Source organism: Notechis scutatus, chromosome 1, assembly GCF_049901735.1.
Source record: "Notechis scutatus isolate UNSWTSFEM ecotype Mainland chromosome 1, rNotScu1.2, whole genome shotgun sequence".
Taxonomy (NCBI): domain Eukaryota; kingdom Metazoa; phylum Chordata; class Lepidosauria; order Squamata; family Elapidae; genus Notechis; species Notechis scutatus.
This window is the reverse complement of record NC_142009.1, coordinates 313,197,685-313,220,033: the sequence shown is the minus strand read 5'-3', so window position 1 is coordinate 313,220,033 and position 22,349 is coordinate 313,197,685. Positions and strand designations below refer to the sequence as shown.

At 38.7% G+C, this 22,349-nt stretch overlaps 1 protein-coding gene across 1 annotated transcript; it reads right to left on the bottom strand.

Moving 5' to 3' along the window:
- Positions 1 to 6,118: 6,118 nt before the first annotated feature.
- On the bottom strand, positions 6,119 to 13,715 carry GPHB5 (glycoprotein hormone subunit beta 5). The gene is made up of 2 exons (XM_026670255.2): positions 13,325 to 13,715; positions 6,119 to 6,368 (listed from the first exon to the last, which is right to left on the bottom strand). Exons 1-2 carry the CDS (start codon positions 13,526 to 13,528, stop codon positions 6,180 to 6,182), a joined length of 393 nt encoding a protein of 130 aa, XP_026526040.2. The 5' UTR covers positions 13,529 to 13,715; the 3' UTR covers positions 6,119 to 6,179.
- Between the last annotated feature and the right edge of the window lie 8,634 nt (positions 13,716 to 22,349).

Genomic DNA, 22,349 nt, shown 5'->3' with positions numbered 1-22,349 from the left:
GAGGGGACAGGAAGCAAAGATGAAACAGAAGAGATATTTGGACAAATGCAGCTTCAAAATCAGAACATTTCTGGAAAATATAAAGGACAGAAGACAGCAGATTCCATCCAAAGCATGCCCTGCAGCTGCCAGGAATAGAGGTTTCAATGTAGAGTGGCTTCCTAATTTTTTCCATTCATTCATTGGTAGTCATTTATTTATTTCATTATGCAGAATAGAGGAGGGGGTCACCTGGTGTCCTTCTTTCCATCTCTATTCTGATGCAGTTAAGTGCCAGTGTTTAATAAATATCAAGCTACATTTTTGCTAATTGAATTGTGTAGTATGTGTGTTTGCCTTTGGCTGGACATAAGTAATCAATCAAGCAGAAGCTTATCAGAACCATCACTGCCAGCCAAGAACATATTCCAGAATGTGGTGCACTGTGACCTGAGTTTAAGAGAAAGAAAAAAGAACCTTTGAAGGAAGGAGACAAAAAATGTAATAGCCTTCTACCTAAGGGATCCTAAAAGGTCCCTTAATGATGTTTCCTCAACCCTGAAACCATTATCAATCACATTGCAGTCGAAAGGAGGAAGGACCATAGCTCAGTTGTATATTACATTCAGTTCCTGGCATCTTAGCTCTCATGTGATAAGAAAATTCTCTGCTTAATATTCTGCAGAACTACTGTACTAACAAGACTGTGTTTCCATTCTGTTTCTCGGCTTAGCTTTGCTCCTCTTAATCTATAAAATCGTAAACAACATGAAATCCAGCCTTCTTTGAATGCTGTTCCAAGTGAGATAATATAAACAGCTACAGTAAGCCTAATTCCTTCCAGAAACTGCATTAGTTTGTTTAAGGATTTAGAGCAGAACGTTTTTTTAATACAGTTGTGAATTTCTCTCCCATTTCAAAGCTCCATTATCAATATATTGATTTAAACCTGCCATGTTATTTTAAATTGTAACTGTACTTTAACCATTTGCTTTAGAATTTTTAGGGACGAAGCTCGAAAGGCCTGAACTAGCATGGAAATATCATGAAATAAAATAAATAAAAAATAAAACAAATATATAGTGATGTATACTGTGGTTAGATTTAAGGTACTGTAGCTTCTTAAATCCTGCAGACAGTGTGTGTACAGATGAAAATCACCAAGTTCATTGTCATACTGAAATATTCTGCAAAATTTTAACTTGAAAAGCAAAAGCTGAACAGCTGGATGGAATGCACAAGGACTCTACTTGCCAACTTGTGATTGCATTCTGACAGCTCACTTTCCTGGGAGAGATCTTCTCCTAAAAACAACAGGCGTAAAAGGAACAGCAAACTTGTTTCAACAGACATCAGACAAGATGGCTTTTAAGAGATGTAACTCAAAAGATCCCCAGTTTCTCTGCTGACACAATGCCTCAGCACAAAATGATGATGGAACTAAATTATGATGATGTCTTTACCAAAGAGATGCTCAAGTTAATCAGATGCGGCCCTGCTCAATTGAATGGACTGAAGCCAGCATGAGCTAGAGAGGACTAGATCCCAGGATAGTTCTTGTAAATACTCCGCTGATTTTAAATGTTGGCTTTGAGCAATCCCCCCACAAATGTAACTAATCAAGGGAAATCACCCTTCAGACAAGTAGCTTAGGGAGGATGAGAATCCTAATTACCGGTAATTATACAACATTCACTTGAATGTGGTGAAGGAAGAAAAAAAAAGGTGCTTTACAACCTGTTTAAAAATGAGAAACAGTCTGGTAGCACCTTTTCAGACTAACACGTTTTATGAAAGCTTTCATGAGCTGTATGCCTTTCATAAATTGCATTTATTAATTTGTGTCTGTCTAGAAAAGTGTTACCCGACTCCTGGAACTAACACTGTTTTTCTACTACAAAGATTTTTCAAACTACAGCAAGAATATATATTTTTTAAATGGAAATCCACTTATCCACATTTCAAGCAAGCCAGTTACTAGAGTTAACAGTAAGGATATCCCAGCAATTGGAACAATGGAATACTTAAGCCACTTGGCCTTTAAGGATATGGTCATTTAGCCCCAACAAATCCTGGACTGAGCACTCAAATTTTTCCAAGCCAAAACTGCTTCAAGTTTGAGGTGGCAACAACCCAAAAACTAATACAATCCTTGGTTGTATAAACAGAGGCATAGAATCAAAACCACGTGAAGTATTAGTACCGCTCTATAAAGCCTTAGTAAGGTCACACCTGGAATACTGCATCCAGTTTTGGTCACCACATTGCAAAAAAGATGTTGAGACTTTGGTCAAAGTGCAAAGAAGAGCAAAACTGAGATGATTAAGCAGTGGTAGGATTCAATTTTTTTTTACTACCGGTTCTGTGGACGTGGCTTGGAGGGCATGGCAAGGGAAGAATACTGTAAAATCTCCAGTCAGAGGTGGTATTTGTTGGTTCTCCAAACTACTCAAAATTTCCACTACTGGTTCTCCAGAACTGCTCAGAACCTGCTGAATACCACCTCTGTGATTAAGGGCGATAAAGGGTATGGCTAGTCTAGAGAAAAGAAGGACTAGACGGGACATGATAGCAGCACTCCAGTATTTGAGGGGCTGATACAAAGAAGAGGGAAGGCAGAAGGCAGGATAAGAAATGATGGAAACTAATCAAGGAAAGAAGCAACCTGGAATTAAAGAGAATTAAAGAGAAACAGTGAGGACAATTAACCAATGGAACAGCTTCAGCGATGGTATTCAGCAGGTTCTGACCAGTTCTGAAGAACCGGTAGCAGAAATTTTGAGTAGTTCGGAGAACCGGCAAATCCCACCTCTGACTGGAGATTTTACAGTATCCTTCCCCTGCCACGCCCATCAAGCCAGTATCCTTCCCCTGCCACGCCCACACAGAACCGGTAGTTAAAAAAAATTGAATTCCACCACTGAACAGCTTGCCTTCAAAAGTTGTGGACACTCCATCACTGGAGGTTTTAAAGAAAAGACTGGACAGCCATCTATCTAAAATAGTATAGAGTCTCCTGCTTGATCAGGCGGGGTTGGGCTAGAAGACCTCCAAGGTCCCTTCCAGCTCTGTTCTAATTGATTGTTTCAATTTCTATAGAATTTAGTCCCATCCAGACTACTACCTCTTCATCCACCAACAGGAGGAGTTCTAACGAGAGAGTCATTATCACTAGCGTTTGTATTGTTGTTACACCAGCAGTGTGCAAGGCACATGAGAAAATAGCAGTTTAGCCATGCACTATGGATTGCACTACAGATAATCCTTGATTTACAACCATTCATTTAGCGTCCTTTCAAAGTTACAATGGCACTGAAAGTGTGACTTTCAACCGGTCCTCACACTTAACCACCGCAGCATCCCCACGGTCATGGGATCATAATTTGGATGCTTGGCTTCCAGCATGCAATTACAATGGTTGCAGCATCCCAGAATCTTGTGATCAGCGTTTGCTACTTTCCCAGACAGTTCCCGGCAAGCAAAATCAACGGAGGAAGTCAAATTTGCTTAATGTCTGCATGATTACCTAATAACTCCAGTGATTTGCTTAACAACTATGCCGGGGGAAAAAAAAGGTCATAGGGTTGGGCATAGCTCACTTAACAACCACCTTGCTTAGGTTCTGAAATTCTGGACACACTTGTCACTCCTAAGTCAAGGAGTACCCTCATTATGTGGTTACTTCGCAGCCAGACTGCTGTGAGGAAAGACATATCAAAAAGGCTCAGCAGATGCAAACTGGTACACGGTCACAGAAACACCATAGGTTCATGTAAAAAGACCTGACAACTACTATCCAGCTGCAATTTAATAACTTGATTTTAATCTTTAAATCTACGAACAGCTTAGAGACTAAGAGACTGTACATCTCGATGTAAACCTGTCTAGGATCAAAGATCAGCAGAAGAAGGACATTTGCTTAAGGACATCTGTACTAACAGAGATCTGATTGTCGAGAATGCAGGAGTGGTTATCTCCAGCATTACCCTCAAGCTGTAGAATTCATTGCCTCCATTTACTAGGCTTCATCCCTAAATTGTCTACTTTTTGGAAATTTAATTTTTTTTAAAATTAAATCAATTATGTTAACGTAGATTCACATTTTGTTATGTTTTATCTTTATGTGTCTAGAGCAGGGGTGTCCAACCTTGGCAACTTAAAGACTTGTGGACTTCAACTCCCAGCAAAGCTGGCTGAGAAATTCTGGGAGTTGAAGTCCACAAGTCTTAAAGTTGCCAAGGTTGGACACCCTGGTCTAGAGAGATTCTGAGTCACCCAGGTCGTGGTTGTCCCAAAGGGGCTTTTTCAGGAGGCAACTGGACTTCCTTGTTGTTGTTTTTCTTTGAACACGTTTCGCTTCTCATCAAAGAAGCTTCCTCAGCTCTGACTGAGTGGTGGGGAATGGAAGGATTTATATTCCTTGACCAGCTATCTGCAAGGAACATAAATCCTTCCATTCCCCACTGTCCTGTCAGAACTGAAGAAGCTTCTTGAATAAGAAGCGAAACGTTTTCAAAGAAAAACAAGGAAGTCCAGTTGTGTCCTGAAGAAGCACCTTTGGGACATTTTATCTTTATCTGTGTTGAGGCCGTAAGGTTAAAGAGGCAAGGAAGAATTACCATGTTGCACAATTGTATGATGGAACCCAGCGCCCAAGAATAGATGCTCACAGATAAATACATTTTTAACTCTGTTCTCCATGTCCTTTCTTTTTAACCTATTTAAAATCACATATTATCTTAATTGTTCTGATTGCATTATATTCTCTCTTCCATTATTGAATAAATTCTTGGCAATAAAACCCCTTGACTTTTTATTTAGTTTTCAGAAGTAAGGTTTTTAGTTGATAAATTATATATCACCAACTACTTTCTGGTTTAATGAATACTTTTCCAGAGTCACACTCTTATTCATCCAAGCCTAAGTGAACAAATTAGGAGCTCTTTCTCTGCAAAAGAGCTGCAGCATTTTTATGAGCCTGAATCCCTCCCACATCCCCCCTTTGTTAATTTAGAATAATGACTACTGTTTCAGCATTGTAGATTCAATGTCTTGTGCCGGTCCTTTCAGCGAAGAAACATTTTTTGGTAGAAAAAAAGATATTTCATCCTTTGTATCTGAAAATTGTTCTGGTATGCAGATCCATAATCAGTGAATAGTTCATCTAAATGTAAATCTAAATGTACATCTGAAGCCTAATCTACAAATATATATGCACATTTTCAGCAAGGAGACACAAGATAATTATGTTTGCTATATCATCCCCCTCTCCCATTTTTGAATGTGCCAGCTTGCCTTCTATGTCCACAACCTCCCTTTACTTGAATAGGAAGATCAGCAAGTAGAATTCTTGAATTTATTAAGTGTAAGTTATGAATCTATTAAGTGTAAGTTATGCAAATATATAAGAATGGGGGAAAGGGATGATAGAGCAAACATGATTATCTTGTGTCTCTTTTACATGTTCCTTTATCTTGCATATCAGCATAGCTTGATCATAACTCTAACAAATAGACCATGTAAGTACATGGCTATATTCATACATGCTTTTTCAAGTCAGCCAATGTTCAATGTCTTGCATTTGCACAACATGCTAAACCTAGTTAGTTTAAATTATGGTTAGAGTTTTGTGGCTACTGATATACAAATGCTGCTTTTTGTTTCGTTTATAATTCAGTATATTGCACAAATCCCCAGAATGAATTCGTTCAGTTGTCAAATTAAGAATGTTGGATAATGTACCACCCATGCATTAAATGTAGTGTGTGAGTACACTTTGGTATATATTTAAAGGGTTCTAACTGGTCCTCTAAAAATGTTAAAGTGCAAATGCAAACTTGGGTCATATTTATACTACTTTCAGAACATCCTGGGGATAATATCAGGAAGCAAATAGAAAATACAGTTTGGGATTTATGCAAATTTCTGATGAAATGATCCCAAAGAAATTCTAATCTATATAAAATTGACAATAATTGAAAAGACATTAACAGTACAACTATACTGAAAAGGAATGGAATGGAATGAAAATTGCAAGTTACTCAGATCTATTTAAAGCTGGGAAACAGAAGAAAAGCTTCAGAACTAGGTAGTTACACCTTCCTAATGAGCATCACTATGATCTATTATCGTTGTCCTATTGTAGTCTTCACCTGGAGAGAATATTTGACCCAGAAAGTGTTCTTGATCAGATGAAGTGTTCAGGTAGTCTCACATTCTGTGGTTGTGGTAAGGCACACACTGCAGTCACAGCGGATGGCTTTGGGGTATGTGAAGAGAGGATCAACTTTGGTAGCACAATTTGGCAGGTTCACTGTCATCAGTTTGGTCTCATTATATGTACAGACTCGGTGGTGGGCTTCAATATAAGGGGCATCCAGGACTGGTTTCTATTTATAAAGGAGGAAAAAACAAAAATTAGCATTCTACTGGATTATCTAATCTAAATTAGTGACTCTCCAATGTGTCAAGCAGGAATCTCTCTTATTACAATCAATCATTTAACTGGAGATGACAAGAACTGAACTTAGGAGTTTCTCTTGAAGAGCAGATGTTCATCCATGGTACTCGCTGTCATACAAGATAAGATGTTGGGCTGCCTTAAATATTTTTTTAAGTTTTACATAAGCCAATCTATTGGCTGAAATGTTATGCTTTCAAATTCCAGGCTTTGAGTTCATAACACATCTGGCTAACTATATTTAAAAAGCCTTTGCTGGAAGCAATTTTTTGTTTGTTTGCTTCTTGATTGTTGGTCTAGTATTAATCTATACCTGTTGAATGATTACTTGATCCAGGTTTTAAAGGCTGAAAAGCTAAATATTATGTTTTAACATAATCCAAAATAACCTAACAATCTAGTAAACAATACCTCCAAACCACTATCTCAGACAAACAAGCTAACAGCAAACATTAGCCTAATCAAGGAACCTCTAAGACAGGGGTGGGCAAACTTTTTGGCTCGGGGGGCCGCATTGACTTTTAAAATTTGACAGACGGGCTGGGTCAGCACAAGATTTTTGGGAATCGCCCCCTTCCCCCCTTCTTCTCCTCCTTCCCTCCCCTCGAGGCCCCTGAGTCAGGAGTTGCTACCCGCACGAGCAGCTACACGGCTCCAGTCCCGCGTTGCCTTGGGAAGGAAAGGCAAAAGGAAGAGCCGCGGTGGTGCTTTGCAATGACAGCAGCGGCACCGGAGGCTCAGGCTCAGCGGCTCCTGGTTTTGCCTTTCCCTTCCCAAGGCAACGCGGACTGGAGCCACGCGGAGCTGCACCGGCGGTAGCAACTCCTGACAGCCCCAGCCGGACACCTGAGCGGAGCCCGGGCAGAACTGCCTGTTGCTGCTGCGGGCGCTGCTGCGGGCGTCTGGCTGCCCAAGTAAAGAACCGCACCAGCTCAGGGCAACTGTGAGGAGCAAGAGGGAGAGGCAGAGAAGGAGGCAGAGAAGGAGGAGAGCACCTGGCCAGTTGGGGAGGCTTCTTGTGCTGCGAAAGAGGCGGCTAATGATCTCAGCTCCGCTCTGCTTCTCCAACATCTGGCGCCGCCCTGTTCTGTGCGCCAGCTGCTCGGACTTGCTGGGCCTGACACAGAACAGGGTGGCGCTGGATGTTGGAGAAGCAGAGCGGAGCTGGAGATCATTAGCCGCCTCTTCGCAGCACAAGAAGAACAGGGTGGTGCCGGACCATTGGAGAAGCGGAGCAAAGCCAGAGATTAGTAGCTGCCTCTTTCGGCGCAGAAAGCTTCCCCCAACCAGCCGGCTGGTCTCCTCCTTCTCTGCCTGTTTGTTCTGTATGTCCGAGGAGGAGGAGACCAGCTGAGAAGCGCTGCCAGGCAGGGGCCACACAGTGCAGGGCAACACGCCACCACCCAGCCCTGGCGAGGGAAAGCAGTGGCGTTCCCGGTGGCGGCCTTGGCCCTGCTACCAGGGAAGCGGCTGCCCAGCTCCGTGTTGTGTGTGCGATTTTTGGCGCGTGGCGCGGGTCTCTTTGGCTGGCCCCAATTTTTTTTTCAGAGGGGAATTTTTTTTTTCAGAGGCGGGCCGTATTAAAATGACCAATGGGCCGGATGTGGCACGCGGGCCGTAGTTTGCCCACCCCTGCTCTAAGACCATTCCCCACCAACACTGACATGGCAAACCGGTAGTATATAAAATGACAGCAAATGCCACTCCCTACTAACACTGGTGATGTTGACTAGATTGGTAACATCTGCAAGAAAACAATCAAACCCAGAAAGTACCAAAGGCTCCCAGTTCAACTCTGAGTTACTAATATTCTCTTCTAAAGTTATCAATATTTTAATTTAGATCCTTCACCCATAGCTCCCTAACAGTACAATTACCACAGTTCTGAGACAACTTAAAATTAGAAATAGACCAGTGGTGGGATTCAATTTTTTTTTACTACCATTTCTATAAATGTGGCTTGGTGGGCATGGCAGGGGAAGGATATTGTAAAATCTCCATTCCCTCCCCACTTCTGGGGGAAGGTTACTGCAAAACCCCATTCCCTCCCCACCCCACTAACCTGCTTTCCAGCTCCGTTCTCCTGTGCAGGGCAACAAATGAAGACCCAGCCGATCAGCTGGGACTCGGGAGGCAGAGAATAGATGTGGGCGGGGCCAGTCAGAGGTGGTATTTGCCGGTTCTCCGAACTACTTAAAATTTCCACTACTGGTTCTCTAAAACTGGTCAGAACTTGCTGAATACCACCTCTGAAATAGACATATTATTCGGGTATGGAATATAATATATCATTTGTAAATCAGGGGCTCTAGTTTAATCTCCAGGGAATTTTCTGTCAGTGGAACAATAAAGGACAGTTTCCGGTTAAGTGTTTTAAGTCATCAGAAGCTTTCTGAATTATGTAATTAAAGCATTACATAAACTCTGCAGAAATGCACTGACACACACCACTAAAGCTTTAAAAATGAGGTTTGTGGGGGGTGTCAGGGAGCCTATCATATGAAATTTTTAAGCAATTGATTGTCATTAAGGATAGAACCCCATTTCAGTGCTCTGGATATCTGTAAGGTCATTGAACTGAGCACCACAAAAAGCCACTGCAGCAGTACTATAAGTCTCGTTTATATGGTGGATCAGGCCCATTTCCTTTCAGCCATGGCTTTACAGTAACAGTTGAATCATAGAATATGAATGAGACATGCTGGTTGAACCTATCAATGACCACATTTCTCAATCCCTGAAAACACAGCAGAAATATTTGGCATTGATTTGACGTTTCCCTTTTAATTCATGATAGTTGCAACCTTAGTAAATGGACTCAGTAAATGGACTGGGCAGATACATACTGTAGGATTGCCAATATCTCATAACGGGAGTAGTAGGCCTATTCAGGAGTTATGGAAACAGATTACTATAGCATGTGAGTTGGGAGCTGACTACTCCCATTCCCCATCTCTGGGTCATATGTACGACTGAGACTTCCTCAGAAGGAAAGGGCCATTTGAAAAACTTCCGGTTTGTCGGCTTCGCGAGCGGCAGGGATTTGCGGCTGCGCGATCCCCGCCGCGCTAGCCGTTTTTGGGGCTCCGACCCAGCCGGGTGGGAGCTAGGCTGCCCTGCAGGGGCAGCTGAAGGTAGGGGATCCGGAGAAGGGTTTGGGGGTGCTGCAGACTCCCTCCTGGCCGGCAGAACTCCCTTTTCCCAGGACGGTGCAGCGGCGGTCTGTAATGGCCGCCACAAAGAAGCTGGCAGCCGGGTAAGAATGCGCAGGAGGAAGTGGAGAAAGTGATTGAGAGGAGAAAGTTTTCTTGGCTCCTAGGACTCTAAGACATATTTAATAAAATTCCTGAAAAGTATGACTTTCTGAATAATACCTGCCAGAAGAGGAAAAAAAGCGGCTGTTTGAAGGTGCTGAAAGGATAGCTTTCCCTCTTTTCCTACGGAATAAATAACTGGATATTAAGAAACCTATTTCTTTTAGGTGAAAATTGGTTTTAAGCGATGAGTGGGAAGAGAGAGGATTAAAAAGAAAACATTTGTATGCTAAGACTTTGTTGGAGCAGATGCCTTAAGGATTTGAAGACTAGAATATATTGCAATAAGATTTTAAACAGATTTGGAATTTCTTTCTCTTGGATTGATATTACCCCAGAAGGAGAAAGTGAGAACTCTGCCTTGGTTTGGACTGACTGATAACTTTGGGACTGTTTTACTTTTTTTTATTTTCTTTTGAATATTCTGGTTGTTGTAAGAAGAAAGAAGGGGAAAAGAAAAGAAAAGATTTATAATGGCTCTTTCTGTTGAGGAACTAAGAAAAGAATATGAACAAGCAAAAAAAATGGTAAAGATGGTGTGGAAGAAGCTTTCCTTTTCTTAGAAATGGCGCTTATTAATTATCAACAAACATTACAACAGATGAAGACAGCAGAGGAACAAGAAAGAAAGAAAGGAGCCATTTTTAATGAATCTCAGAACTTGATCCAGAAAGAAGGAAGAGAGAAAGAAAAGAAAAGAAGAGAAAAGAAGAAAATTAAAGGACTTAAGGACTTAAGATCTAAAAAACATTTAAGAAAGGGAAAAATAAGGTGCAAAACCAATATGATGATAGTAAACAAAAGGGAAAAGGAATACGACAGAGAAGGGAAGCTGGCAAGGCAGAGGCTAGAAGAAGGGGGTAGAAAGGTTTGTTGGGAGAAGAAAGAAAGGAAAAGGTGGAGAAAAGCTACAATGTTTTGAAATTAAATGAAAAAAAGAAATTTTCTTGGATAATGGATAAAGTATAATTTTTTTTAAAAAAAGATTTTGCAAGGTACATAAGATGAGATGGTAGTATTGTAATGATTTAAGAGTTGATAAGAGATTAAAATGTTAAAATGTTTAAAAATGATTGGCTTTAAAACCTAATAATAGGGGAGGTTTAGAATATTGTTTTAATTAAAGAGTTTAATAAGACTATGGTATTGATGTTATTATAAAATTTTTATTATAGTATCTTTTTTAATATTTGGATTTATTGTCTAATTATGTACTTAATTATGTTGGATGTATTAGTTAGATAGAATGTACCAAGCAAAATCGGATTGGGTATTAGATATTATTTTAAAGATTAATTTGATTAACTTAGGGGGAGATAGAAAGGCATCATACTCTGATTAATGATTTCAGGAGAAACTTATTTTCTTTTTTTTTTAAGGAATGAGACAAAGGGATGATAAAAAATGGACAAAAGATATAAATATAATGATTCAAATTAAGATGATTAATTAAGATAGAAGTAAGAAGTGTGAAATATGTGGGGAAGTTAATATAGAAGGCTTAGAATGGTAAATAAAATAAGTAATGATATGTAAGATGAGCATGAATATAATTGAAGTCCATGAAGAGAGAGACACCTGGGTCCAAGTTACTTTCCAAAAAGATTTTTTTTTATGTTTTGTGTGTTGTGTGTATATGTCTTTTTGGGGGAGAATTAGTTAAAAATTGTAGAAATATAGATTGAGAATAATGGTAACTAAGTCAGAAAGAAACAGATGAAATAATAATAATGATATTGAATAAGAGTAAAGAGAAGTAAAGAGAAATTGAATAAGAGGTTTTGGTATGTTGTATGGAAATGGTTTAAAACAGAATTATAATTTATCTGACTTGTTAAATTGACAATGAAAAAAGGTTTAAACATGTAATGAATAATGACAATTTGTGTGTTTTAAAAATTAATAAAACTTGTTTTAAAAAAAAGAAGGAAAGGGCCATTTGTGTGTAGGGTTGAATAACTATAGACTACCAAGCAATTTGTGAGTGTGATCAGAGTTTTGAATCAGGTTTGTGCCTTATTTCTGCCTTCTTTCTGACATTTAGTTGTTTTCATATGTACAGTTTACATGTCTCTCTAATCCACATAAAGTTCTAAGTTCTTTTTGTGCCAACTCAGGAAGCTCAAACTGCCCAAGGAGCTGCTGATCCAGTTCTACAGAGGAATGATTGAGTCTGTCATCTGCACCTCTATAACTGTCTGGTTTGGTTCTGCAACCCAACAGGACAGACACAGACTTCAGATAATTAGGACTGCAGAAAAAACAATTACTACCCACCTGCCTTCAATCGAGGACCTGTATACTGCACGAGTCAAAAAGACGGCTGTGAAAATATTTACAGACCCCTCACTTCCCAGACATAAACTGTTTCAACTCCTTCTCTCAAAATGACACTGTAGAGTAGAGCATTGCACACCAGAACAACTAGACACAAGAACAGTTTTTTCCCGAAAGCCATCACTCTGCTAAACAAATAATTCCCTCAACCCTGTTCAGCTATTACAAAGTCTGCACTACTATTACTGTTAATCTTGTCATCACTCCTTACCACCCATCCCCTCCCACTACTGTATGACTGTAACTCTGTTGCTTGTATACTTATGATTTATGTTGACTGTTTCCTAGTATGATTGATTGCTTATTGTACCCTGTGACTATCATTAAGTGTCGTACCTTATGATTCTCGACTCCTGACAAATGTATCTTTTCTTTTATGAATACTGAGAGTATTTACACCAAGACAAATTCCTTGTTTGTCCAATCACATTTAGCCAATAAAGTATTCTATTCTATTCTATTCTATTCTATTCTATTCTATTCTATTCTATTCTAAGCAGCACCCATGTATTTATAGAATATTGGGGTGAAGATATCAGTCTCATCTTTTGACTTTAATCATGTATTTATACCAATATGCACATGATAAAATTCCATGGAAGTGCAAAAAGAACCAAAGAGAATATGTAATGTTGAACACATAGCTTAGGTTCCCAAGAATGCTGGCTTTCATTTTAAAAGCAAATATGTTTCCAATGTTTATGTTAATGTCTACTGAAAGTGAGATACTGCCTGAAGTTTTTAGAAACCAGAAAGGGAAAGTTGCAAGGTTTTCAATATCCTGGCTTTCAAACAGGTTTTCAATACCCTGACTTTCTCACATAATTAGCAGGACAAACTATGCAAAATGGAAAATTAGGAAATATTCCTTAATTTGCATAATGTAGTCATCATCTAGGTCAGGGGTCCCCAACTCTTTGTACATTTCTTAATATCAGGTCAGGAAAATATGTATTTAACTATCAGAATAGATCAGGGAACAGGTAAATACCTCTACCTGAAATGCTAGAGACCTATTACACATCAGTACTGGCAGCATAGAATGGATTACTGTATATTTCAAACAGGCATCTTCTTATTCCTTTTAACATAGAAATGCTGGACCTGGGATCTCCTTCACTGAAAACATCTCCTTTGCCACTAAACTGTACCCCCGGCCCTTTAAACCATGACCACAAGTAACCTGGACAAGAGAGCAAAATTCATACTATGAGCCATGGGCCACTGGTCTCACCTCCCATGTCTCACAGCGGCCCCAGCAGGCATCTGTGGTGATGCGCAGCCCCTTGCATCCAGGCTTCTTGGCCAGGAAAGTGAATTCTCGCACAGCACAGCCAATGAATGTCTGCAAGTTTGTGTTGGAAGGCTTGAGCGTAGTGATGCAGCTGGCCAAAATCAAGACAGATAAGATGGTTTGGATCATCCTTTGGAATTTCATGCTCTAAGAGAAGCAGCAAAAAAAAAAGATGAGGTGAAGAATTGAAGTAGGATTTTTTTCCCCCCACAGATATTACATTATAGTCTTTGAATAAAAACTGCATCCTGTTGCTGACTCTGTAGGGAATTTATTGGTGAGATGACCAGATGTGCATACAACTGCATGGATTTTGCAGCTCTGTTTGCAGACAGCTGAGGGAGAGAGGAAAGAGTTTAATGGGCTTTTAATAATGGCAATAGCACTTAGACATATATACTGCTTCATAGTGTTTTACAACCCTCTCTAGGCAGTTTACAGAGTCAGCGTATTGCCGCCAACACTTTTGAGTCATCATTTTACCCACCTTGGAAGGATGGAAGGATGAATCAACCTTGAGCCTGGTGGGATTTGAATTGCCAAATTGCAGACAGCCGACAGTCAGCAGAAGTAGCCTGCAGTACTGCACTCTAACCGCTGTGCTACTGAGGTTCATATAAGATTTTTATTTCTTAGATTCTTATTTTTCTGAACACCTATCTTTTTCTTTTTATGGTCCTGGCTTTTTAAGACATAAAACTCCTAGAATCATTTGGAGCCAAGCATTATTTAAATATATATTATTTAATTAATCACCTTTTATTGCCCTCACTTATGCTTAGTGATATCAAACACAGAACCATCTCAGACTTCCTTAGGGATTATTTAAAGAGTATAGAGTGCTCAAAATAAACAAATAATGAATTAGCTACATGGACCAACCTCATTTATTAGTCAATATAATTGATTTATTATTTTATTTATTACAAATAATGCCAAGTACTGCACAGCAAGAGCTGTGGTGGCACAGTGGTTAGAATGCTGACTCTGACCACTGCCCGGAGTTTGATCATGACTGGCTCAAGATTGACTCAGTCTTCCATCTTTCAAAGGTCAGTAAAAGGAGGACCCAGGTTGTAGGAAGCAATATGCTGATTCTGTAAATCTCTTAGAGAGGGCTGTAAAGCATTATAAAGTGGTATATAACTCTTAGTGCTATTGCTATTGTAAGATGGACAGACTTAGTTACCGCAGTGTATGTGCATCCCTGAGACTCCTCGAAGAACAGGTTAAGGGTAGATTGTCATGGAGATCTATGGATTTTCTATCTATGTAAAACTATGGATTTTATTTATTTATTTATTTATTTATTTGGCAATTGTTTACAAGATAATAAGTATAAGTGTATACATAGTTGTGAATACATGAAATGGGTACATATAAGAAAAATAAAAGAAGAATAAGAGAAACAATAGGACAGGGACGGTAGGTACGTTGGTGCGCTTATGCACGCCCCCTACAGACTATATTTTCTATCTATGAGGTCAAAAATGACTTGATGACACACAATTGATCAATCCATCTTACTGATTTACATGTGATTATAGCAACCTGACATCAACTTGTTTATCATCTGAAATGAAACCATCAATTTAGAAAGATAGAATGAGCAGCAGCCAGGGAAAACATAATAAAAAAATTATCACAAGACTAGTAGGAAACCTAAATGAGACAGTGTAAAAGCAGGATTTCAGAAAATAATATTCAGACCACCTACAGGACTTCTGTTTCTTGAAATTCTTTCATCTTAAAAATTGGAAATATAAAATAGTCCATTTTTATATCTCTTCAGTTTCTACTCATTCCAAAGAGTTTCAGTGTGACATAATTCAAAACCAATATTGAACTGTCTTTACCCTTTCTATGAGAATTAGATCCTTAATATCTTTAAGCTTCTTTGGTGGCAGTGGTATTCTTTAGCATTTGTTCTATTTGGTTGCAAGATCCATTTGTTTCTGCACAGCATTTCCCTAGTTCCGAATAGTGAAGCAATGGGGAGTGTTGTTTAAAAGTCCGTTTGTCACAGAGCCTGACTCTCATTTGTGTTTGACTGGCCCAAGGTCCCCAGCTGGCTTCTGTGCCTGAGGGAGAGATAGCACTTGGATCTCCCCACATCTAATCCATCACCTCAATTACTATGTCACACAGCTCTCTGTCAATATGTACACATCTTATATCTAGAAACCGAGTCATTGGTTCACAAACATAATTTTTAAATAAAACATATTTTATGGTTATTAATATTTTGGTTTATTAATATTTTGACTTGCGCTTTGTCTTCTCTTATTTGTCTCAAAAAAAAAAAAAGGCTGAAGGAGTGACTTGCATCTGGAAAGGGTAGCAAAATCTCTTACCTAGCTTGACGATCAGCACTGTCGTACTTATGCTTGAAGATGGTTGTTTGCAAAAGTCAGTAACTTCTGGCAGGGTTTTTCTCTCTGCACCTCTCCTTACCAGCTGCCACCTAGCCTGCTTAATTGCTCAAATTTATAGGCAAGAGTCGTGTCAGTCAAATCACAATGGAGGCAGATCCTTACATGAACAAGCAGCATCAAAGGTACTGGGCTAGAAAATGAGGTGCTCTTTTTCAATGCTTGTTAACTTCAGGAGTATTGTTTGTTCTCTAGCATCACCTGATTGAAACAAAAGGAACACCTTGGTGGGGCTGCAGAATCTTACTAAGGAAAGAATGAGCAGCCCACTGAATTCCACCCACCCACCCCCACCTTCATGGCATTTTCAAAGTCTTGCAATTCTGAACTGTGTGAAGTCAGTCTCTCAGTTATCCATTACGCGTAGGGGAAAAAAAACTAAGTCCATTAGACAAAACAAAAAGAATATACAAAGAAAATCCCAGGTTAACTTGAATGCTCTTGGCGTGTGTTTTACTTTGCCTATATGGGATTTAGATTGCTTTCTTATTTTGATTTTTGTGTAGTGATTAATCAAGGCATTATCTCTGTGTGTTTATGTATATGTGTGCAGCTCTGGAGATGATCACCAATGCATTTATTCATTCATGCATTATTTAAAGTGTTTTTTTTAACTCAGCCTAATCCAAAGATTCTGGATAGTGTAACAACTGAATAAATGCATAAAAGCAGCATATAAGATTAATCAACCCACCCAAGAGGGACACCATGAAACAATAAACTATAGAGTTTAATAGAGTTGTTTTCATCAATGTATGGAATGGCAAGAGAGAGGGATCAATATTCCTCAGGAATGTGTGAAATTCCAGGGGTGTATATGTTTTGATCATTATTTATTTTTATGTAAAACATCCCAGAAATCTCCTTTACAAGAATACCTTGCAGTCATCTCCTCATTTGCTTTACTGTCAGTGGACAAGGAAGAAGCACCACCTGAAAGATAAGAGAAAGAGGAAGGCAACAGCACACCTATCTAGGATCCTGACTCAACTAGGTCTCCCAACACTAAAATTGGAATGAGCAACCAGAAGCCCCTTCCACCCACAATTGTCAAGACTCCCTATCTTTTTATGGTGAAAATCATAAAATCAATGTTCTAAAACTGTTTTTAAATCATTTTAACAAGAGAGCCACCAGAATTCCCATTCCCCAAAAACCAGAAGGCAAAAAAATCCTTTCCCACACACTGTGCCCATGTACTTTACATAGCAAATTGTAGAATTTCAGCCCCAGTCCTGACCAAGGACGTTAAGCACAATTTCCAGCCAGCAAAGGGAGGTCTGTCTCTGCACTAAGGAAATAGCAGTTTTAAAAAAATGCTTACTATCAGTGGTGGGATTCAATTTTTTTTACTACTGGTTCTGTGGACGTGGCTTGGTGGGCATAGCAGGGGAAGGATACTGTAAAATCTCCAATCAGAGGTGGTATTTGCTGGTTCTCTGAATTACTCAAAATTTCCACTACCGTTTCTGCAGAACTGGTCAGAACATGCTGAATACCACCTCTGCTTACTACGCAGAATTAAGAGTCTCCCCCCAATTGAAGACCCAAATAAGGTAAGCCCCCTACTGTTTTCTCCCATAGTTACATATCCAAAAAGTCAGATTTACAGATGACAACTGGAAGGACCATTTTGTAGAGATCCTAAACTTGCCAGAATATTGGGCAGAATAAGGTAATACTGACAGACAGTTTATCTGGCTTATCATGAAAAGAAATGATTTAATGTGTTACACACACATACTTGCTTGATCGTCCTCCCCCTTTTAAATTCTGTTGTATATAAATGTTGCCCTGGAAACTGCTATGCTGAATGGAAATGGTGATACTAGTGAGACTTAATGTCTCTCATTCAAGAAAACATTGTTCCCAGTTTTTTTATCCTCCTATAAGCTTCTGATAATGATCTCCCAAGATAAGAAAGCAACAATTTTCCTAATCGCCTTACTCCTTTGCATACATAACATCAGATTAGCTTATTACTGAGATGATTTTTTTGAAAAAAAAAATCAATGCAGCTTACAGTTAAAACTGAAAGACAGTAAACAAGCTAAAATCTGAAGGCGGGAATACTTTCTATCACATCCACTAATATGTGGAACATTATTCTCAACAGTTTTCTTCAAAAAGAACAAATAAGAATAAATAAATCTGTGAAAAGTTGAATCAGCGGTGTAGCTGCCTTTGGGAACTCAGGATCTTCCAATGAAAAAAAAAAAGCAAGAACATCAAAATTAAACCATATAGCATAGCAATGGCATTTAAACTTATATATCGTTTTACAGTGCTTTGCAGCCCTCTCTAAGCAATTTACAAGAGGATAAACAAATTCATTCTGCTGTGCAATTATATCAAAAGGTGCCACATGACAACTTTTTATGCCAATAAAAATAAGTCAAAAATATAGCTTTGGACAATACCATTACATTTTCTGTAAAGAGACACAAGCCTTCTTCCATTCAGAACTGATTAACTGAAAGAGGGAAAACAAGTTCAATTACACAGTGGGTTCATTGTGTATTTTCCATGTCCCATTTGTCTTTTTCTCAGTGAACTTTTTATGTTCGAATTAATTGCAGATCAAGATCTGATAAGAACAATTCTGGCACATTGCAAGAGTTTTCAAAAAGATGGCAATTTAATGGAAGGGGGGCTGTAACTGATTACAGGGAGCATTTCACACTTTAAAGGTTTTTGCAAAATAATTTCATTTGGTTTAAATCTACGGTAAATTAAATTACAGTACATCAGGTTTATTTTTTGTTCTGACACCATGCCCATGTTTGTCCTGACCTTGGGTAGTTTATAGAGGCTTGGCTCCCCAAAACTTCACTCCTCTTTGCTTAAGGCAAAACTGAGGCCATCCATATGAAAGTAAATTGTTTTTTCTGTTGAACAATACTCACTTTCTTCTAAAAGTTGATTCTTGATTCTCTGCAATTTCCAGGCATAGGTCTTACTCCTGTCCTCTGGAGCAAAGGAGAACACTTTAATTCCATCTTCTATTTAGCAGTTTTTCAAATATGATTGCTGCCATTATCTCCCCTTAACCTTGTCTATTCCAGAATAAATGAAGTGGTTTGAATAATTCCTTTAGAATAGAATAGAATAGAATAGAATAGAATAGAATAGAATAGAATAGAATAGAATAGAATAGAATAGAATAGAATAGAATAGAATAGAATTCTTTATTGGCCAAGTGTGGTTGGACACACAAGGAATTTGTCTAGATGCAAATATTCTCAGTATACATAAAAGAAAAGATACATTTGTCAGGAGTCGAGAATCATAAGGTACGACACTTAATGATAGTCACAGGGTACAATAAGCAATCAAATCAGGAAAACAGTCAATATAGATCGTAAGGATACAAGCAACAAAGTTACAGTCATACAGTCACAAATGGGAGGGGATGTGTGATAAGGAGTGATGAGAAAATTAACAGTAGTAGTAGTGTAGACTTTGTAACAGTTGAACAGTGTTGAGGCAATTATTTGTTCAACGGAGTGATGGCTTTCGGGAAAAACTGTTCTTGTGTCTAGTTGTTCTGGTGTGCAATGCTCTACAGCGTTGTTTTGAGGGAAGGAGTTGAAACAGTTTATATCCAGGATGTGGGGGTCTGTAAATACTGTATGTTCACAGCCCTTTTTTTGACTCATGCAGTATACAGATCCTCGATTGAAGGCAGGTCGGTAGTAATTGTTTTTTCTTCTAGGCCTCAATTTCTAGGACCTTCAACTCTGTGGCCCTTCTTTTCTGGAGATGCACTAGTTGATCAAAACATGCTTAAACTGTGATACCCAATCTGTAAGTGGTGTTTAAAAGGTGGCCTGACTAATTCAGAATACAATGGAATAGTGATCTTGTGACTTGGATGCTGGGTTTCACATAATGTGACTTAACACCACGTTATGTTTCCCAGCAGTGTCCAACTATGCATTTATATTTTGCTAGCAATCCATTCAGACACTCAGCAGTCTTTTATGTATAACAAATATATAATCATTTTTCCATTACCCTTTTTCTGTGCTGCTGGTTAGGTGAACACATTCTCATATGAGAGGTCCTGGATGGCAACTACTTTGAGAATGCCAAAGAAAGGGGTCAAGTGATGTAAGTAATAGTCTCCTGACCTTTCAGAAGTGTTTGAAGAACTGACTCTTCCAACTCACATGGGGTTGCAACTTTAGAGTTGGTTAGCACTTTGAAGGTCTTCTCCCCACCCTTTTAACTATAATTCGTCTATCCTTGTTTTAAATGCCTCCTTTACTGAGATACATTTTAATATGGTTTTTGTTTTTACTTGTTGCTCTGTGAGGTAGGCAGTCAATCTGATAAATAAATAAAATAGTGACACTTGAGATTCTGAAAAGAGTGCAGAGAAGAGCAACAAAGGTTAGGGGGCTGGAGACTAAAACATATGAAGAACAGTTGCAGGAATTGGATATGTCTAGTCTAGTGAAAAGAAGGACATGATAGCAGTGTTCCAATATTTGAGGGGCTGACACAAAGAAGAGGATGTCAAGTATTTTCCAAAGCACCAGATGGCAAGACAAGAAGCAATGGATGGGAACTGAACAATAAGAGAAGTAACCTAGAAAATTAAGGAGAAATTTCTTGACAGTGAGAACAATTACGATAATTAGTGGAACTAGCTTGCCTTCAGAAGTTGTGGGTGCTCCATCAATGGAAGTTTTAAGAGGAGATTGGCTCACCATTTGTCCAGAATGGTATAGAGCCTCCTGCTTCTGCAGGGGGTTGGACTAGCAAACCTCCAAGGTCCTTTCCAACTCTGTTGTTCTGTTCTTTCTAATAAAAATAAGTGTTACTGGACGTTGATATTTTGCAGCACAGTTTCATGTGCTATAGATAGATAGATAGATAGATAGATAGATAGATAGATAGATAGATCTAGATCTGTCTGTCTGTCTGTCTGTCTGTCTGTCTATCTATCTACTATTTACCTATCAGTCATTTGTCATCTATCATGCAATAGCAGTAGCACTTAGATTTATATACCACTCCATAGTGCTTTACAGCCCTCTCTAAGTGGTTTACAAAATCATCATATTGCTCCCAACAATCTGTGTCCTCATTTTACTGACCTTGAAAGGATAGAAGGCTAAGTCAACCTAGAGCCGGTCAGAACTGAACTCCTGGCAGTGAGCAGTGAATTAGCCTGCAATACTTGATTCTAACCTGCACCCTCAGCAAAATCAGTTCTATGCTTGGTATTAAACTATTTCAACTCATTTCAGAAACGGTTAAAAAGAATTATCACTTGAAATCATAGGAGGGGCAAGGGTTGGCTTTAAAATACAGCTTTTCTTTAAATGAAAATAACCACCTCCCTTCCAGCTCATACACACCCTGCCTAAGTTTTCCAGGCATGATGCAACTGAGGTTGGATTTCTTGCCGTAGTAACTAATTCAGTTCCCATCACAAGAGAATCCTTTTAATGGCTTACCTAGGAATTTCTGTTTTCCCTGGCAATTAAGCCAAACACATATATTTTGCTTTCCATTCACAATAGCAATTTGAATAGAGTTCCATCAAGTGCTGATATGAATACATCTGGTTCATTGCTTACTTTTTGGAATGCATCAAATCTTCCTACCAACTGAAGGTGGCCTATCACAGAGATAGTGACATAATTACCCTCCAGCTATCCTGTAAGATAGTCCCATTCTCCACCTATGAGAGGTTGAGCAGAATATTCTCATTTGGGGGTAAATTTATGTACCTAAATAAGAATGGTTTTTTTAAAAAATGAGATTATTTTTTTAAATAGGACTACAGGTAGTCCTCACTTAACACCATTCAGTGACTTTTCAAACATACAATGGCCCTAAACAAATAATATTTATGACAGGACCTCATAGTTGTGGCCATCGCAGCATCTTCAGTCAGTTGATCATGATCTGGGCCATTGGCAACCAGCTTGCAATTACATCACAGCATCCCATGGTCACATGATCTAAGCAGTGTGATCATATGACATTGTTTATTACTATGTAGTTAGTGGTGGAAATTCTGGTTCCAAATGTCACCATATACAGTACCAAGGACTACCTGTACTTTTACTTGTCATTTTCCATCACAAAACTAGAAAATTCTGTTCGAACAACTATGTGGCATTATGAAATACTGAAATGGCAAACATTTTTGTATTGTTCACCCATTTCTTCTGTATAAACACACACAACACACATACAAAAAGAACTTATGTCAGTTTCTTTTGGATCTGGTCCCAAATTGATTTTTTTTTAAAAAAAAATATCCATAAATTTCCATTTATTTAAAACTATGAAAATTTGTGTGATTATAAAGATATGTGTGCATGTGTACATGTGTGTGCATGTGTGCATGTGTGTGTAAAGACAAAGAGAGAGAAAATATGCTTAAGAAGGAATGCAAACTTTTCAATTATCCATATTCAATAGGTCCATCCATGGAAAAATTGTATTGGTAAGTCTAATAGTTTATAAAAATCTTATTAATGTTAAGCAAATATGATGACAAGAATTGGTTA

What these genes read in the sequence shown, in the direction of transcription:
- GPHB5 (XM_026670255.2), bottom strand. Translation starts at nt 13,528, where the DNA reads ATGAAATTCCAAAGGATGATCCAAACCATCTTATCTGTCTTGATTTTG. An exon ending in GCCGCTGTGAGACATGGGAG is followed by an intron (nt 6,369 to 13,324) that starts GTGAGACCAGTG and finishes CTTTATAAATAG; the next exon opens with AAACCAGTCCTGGATGCCCC.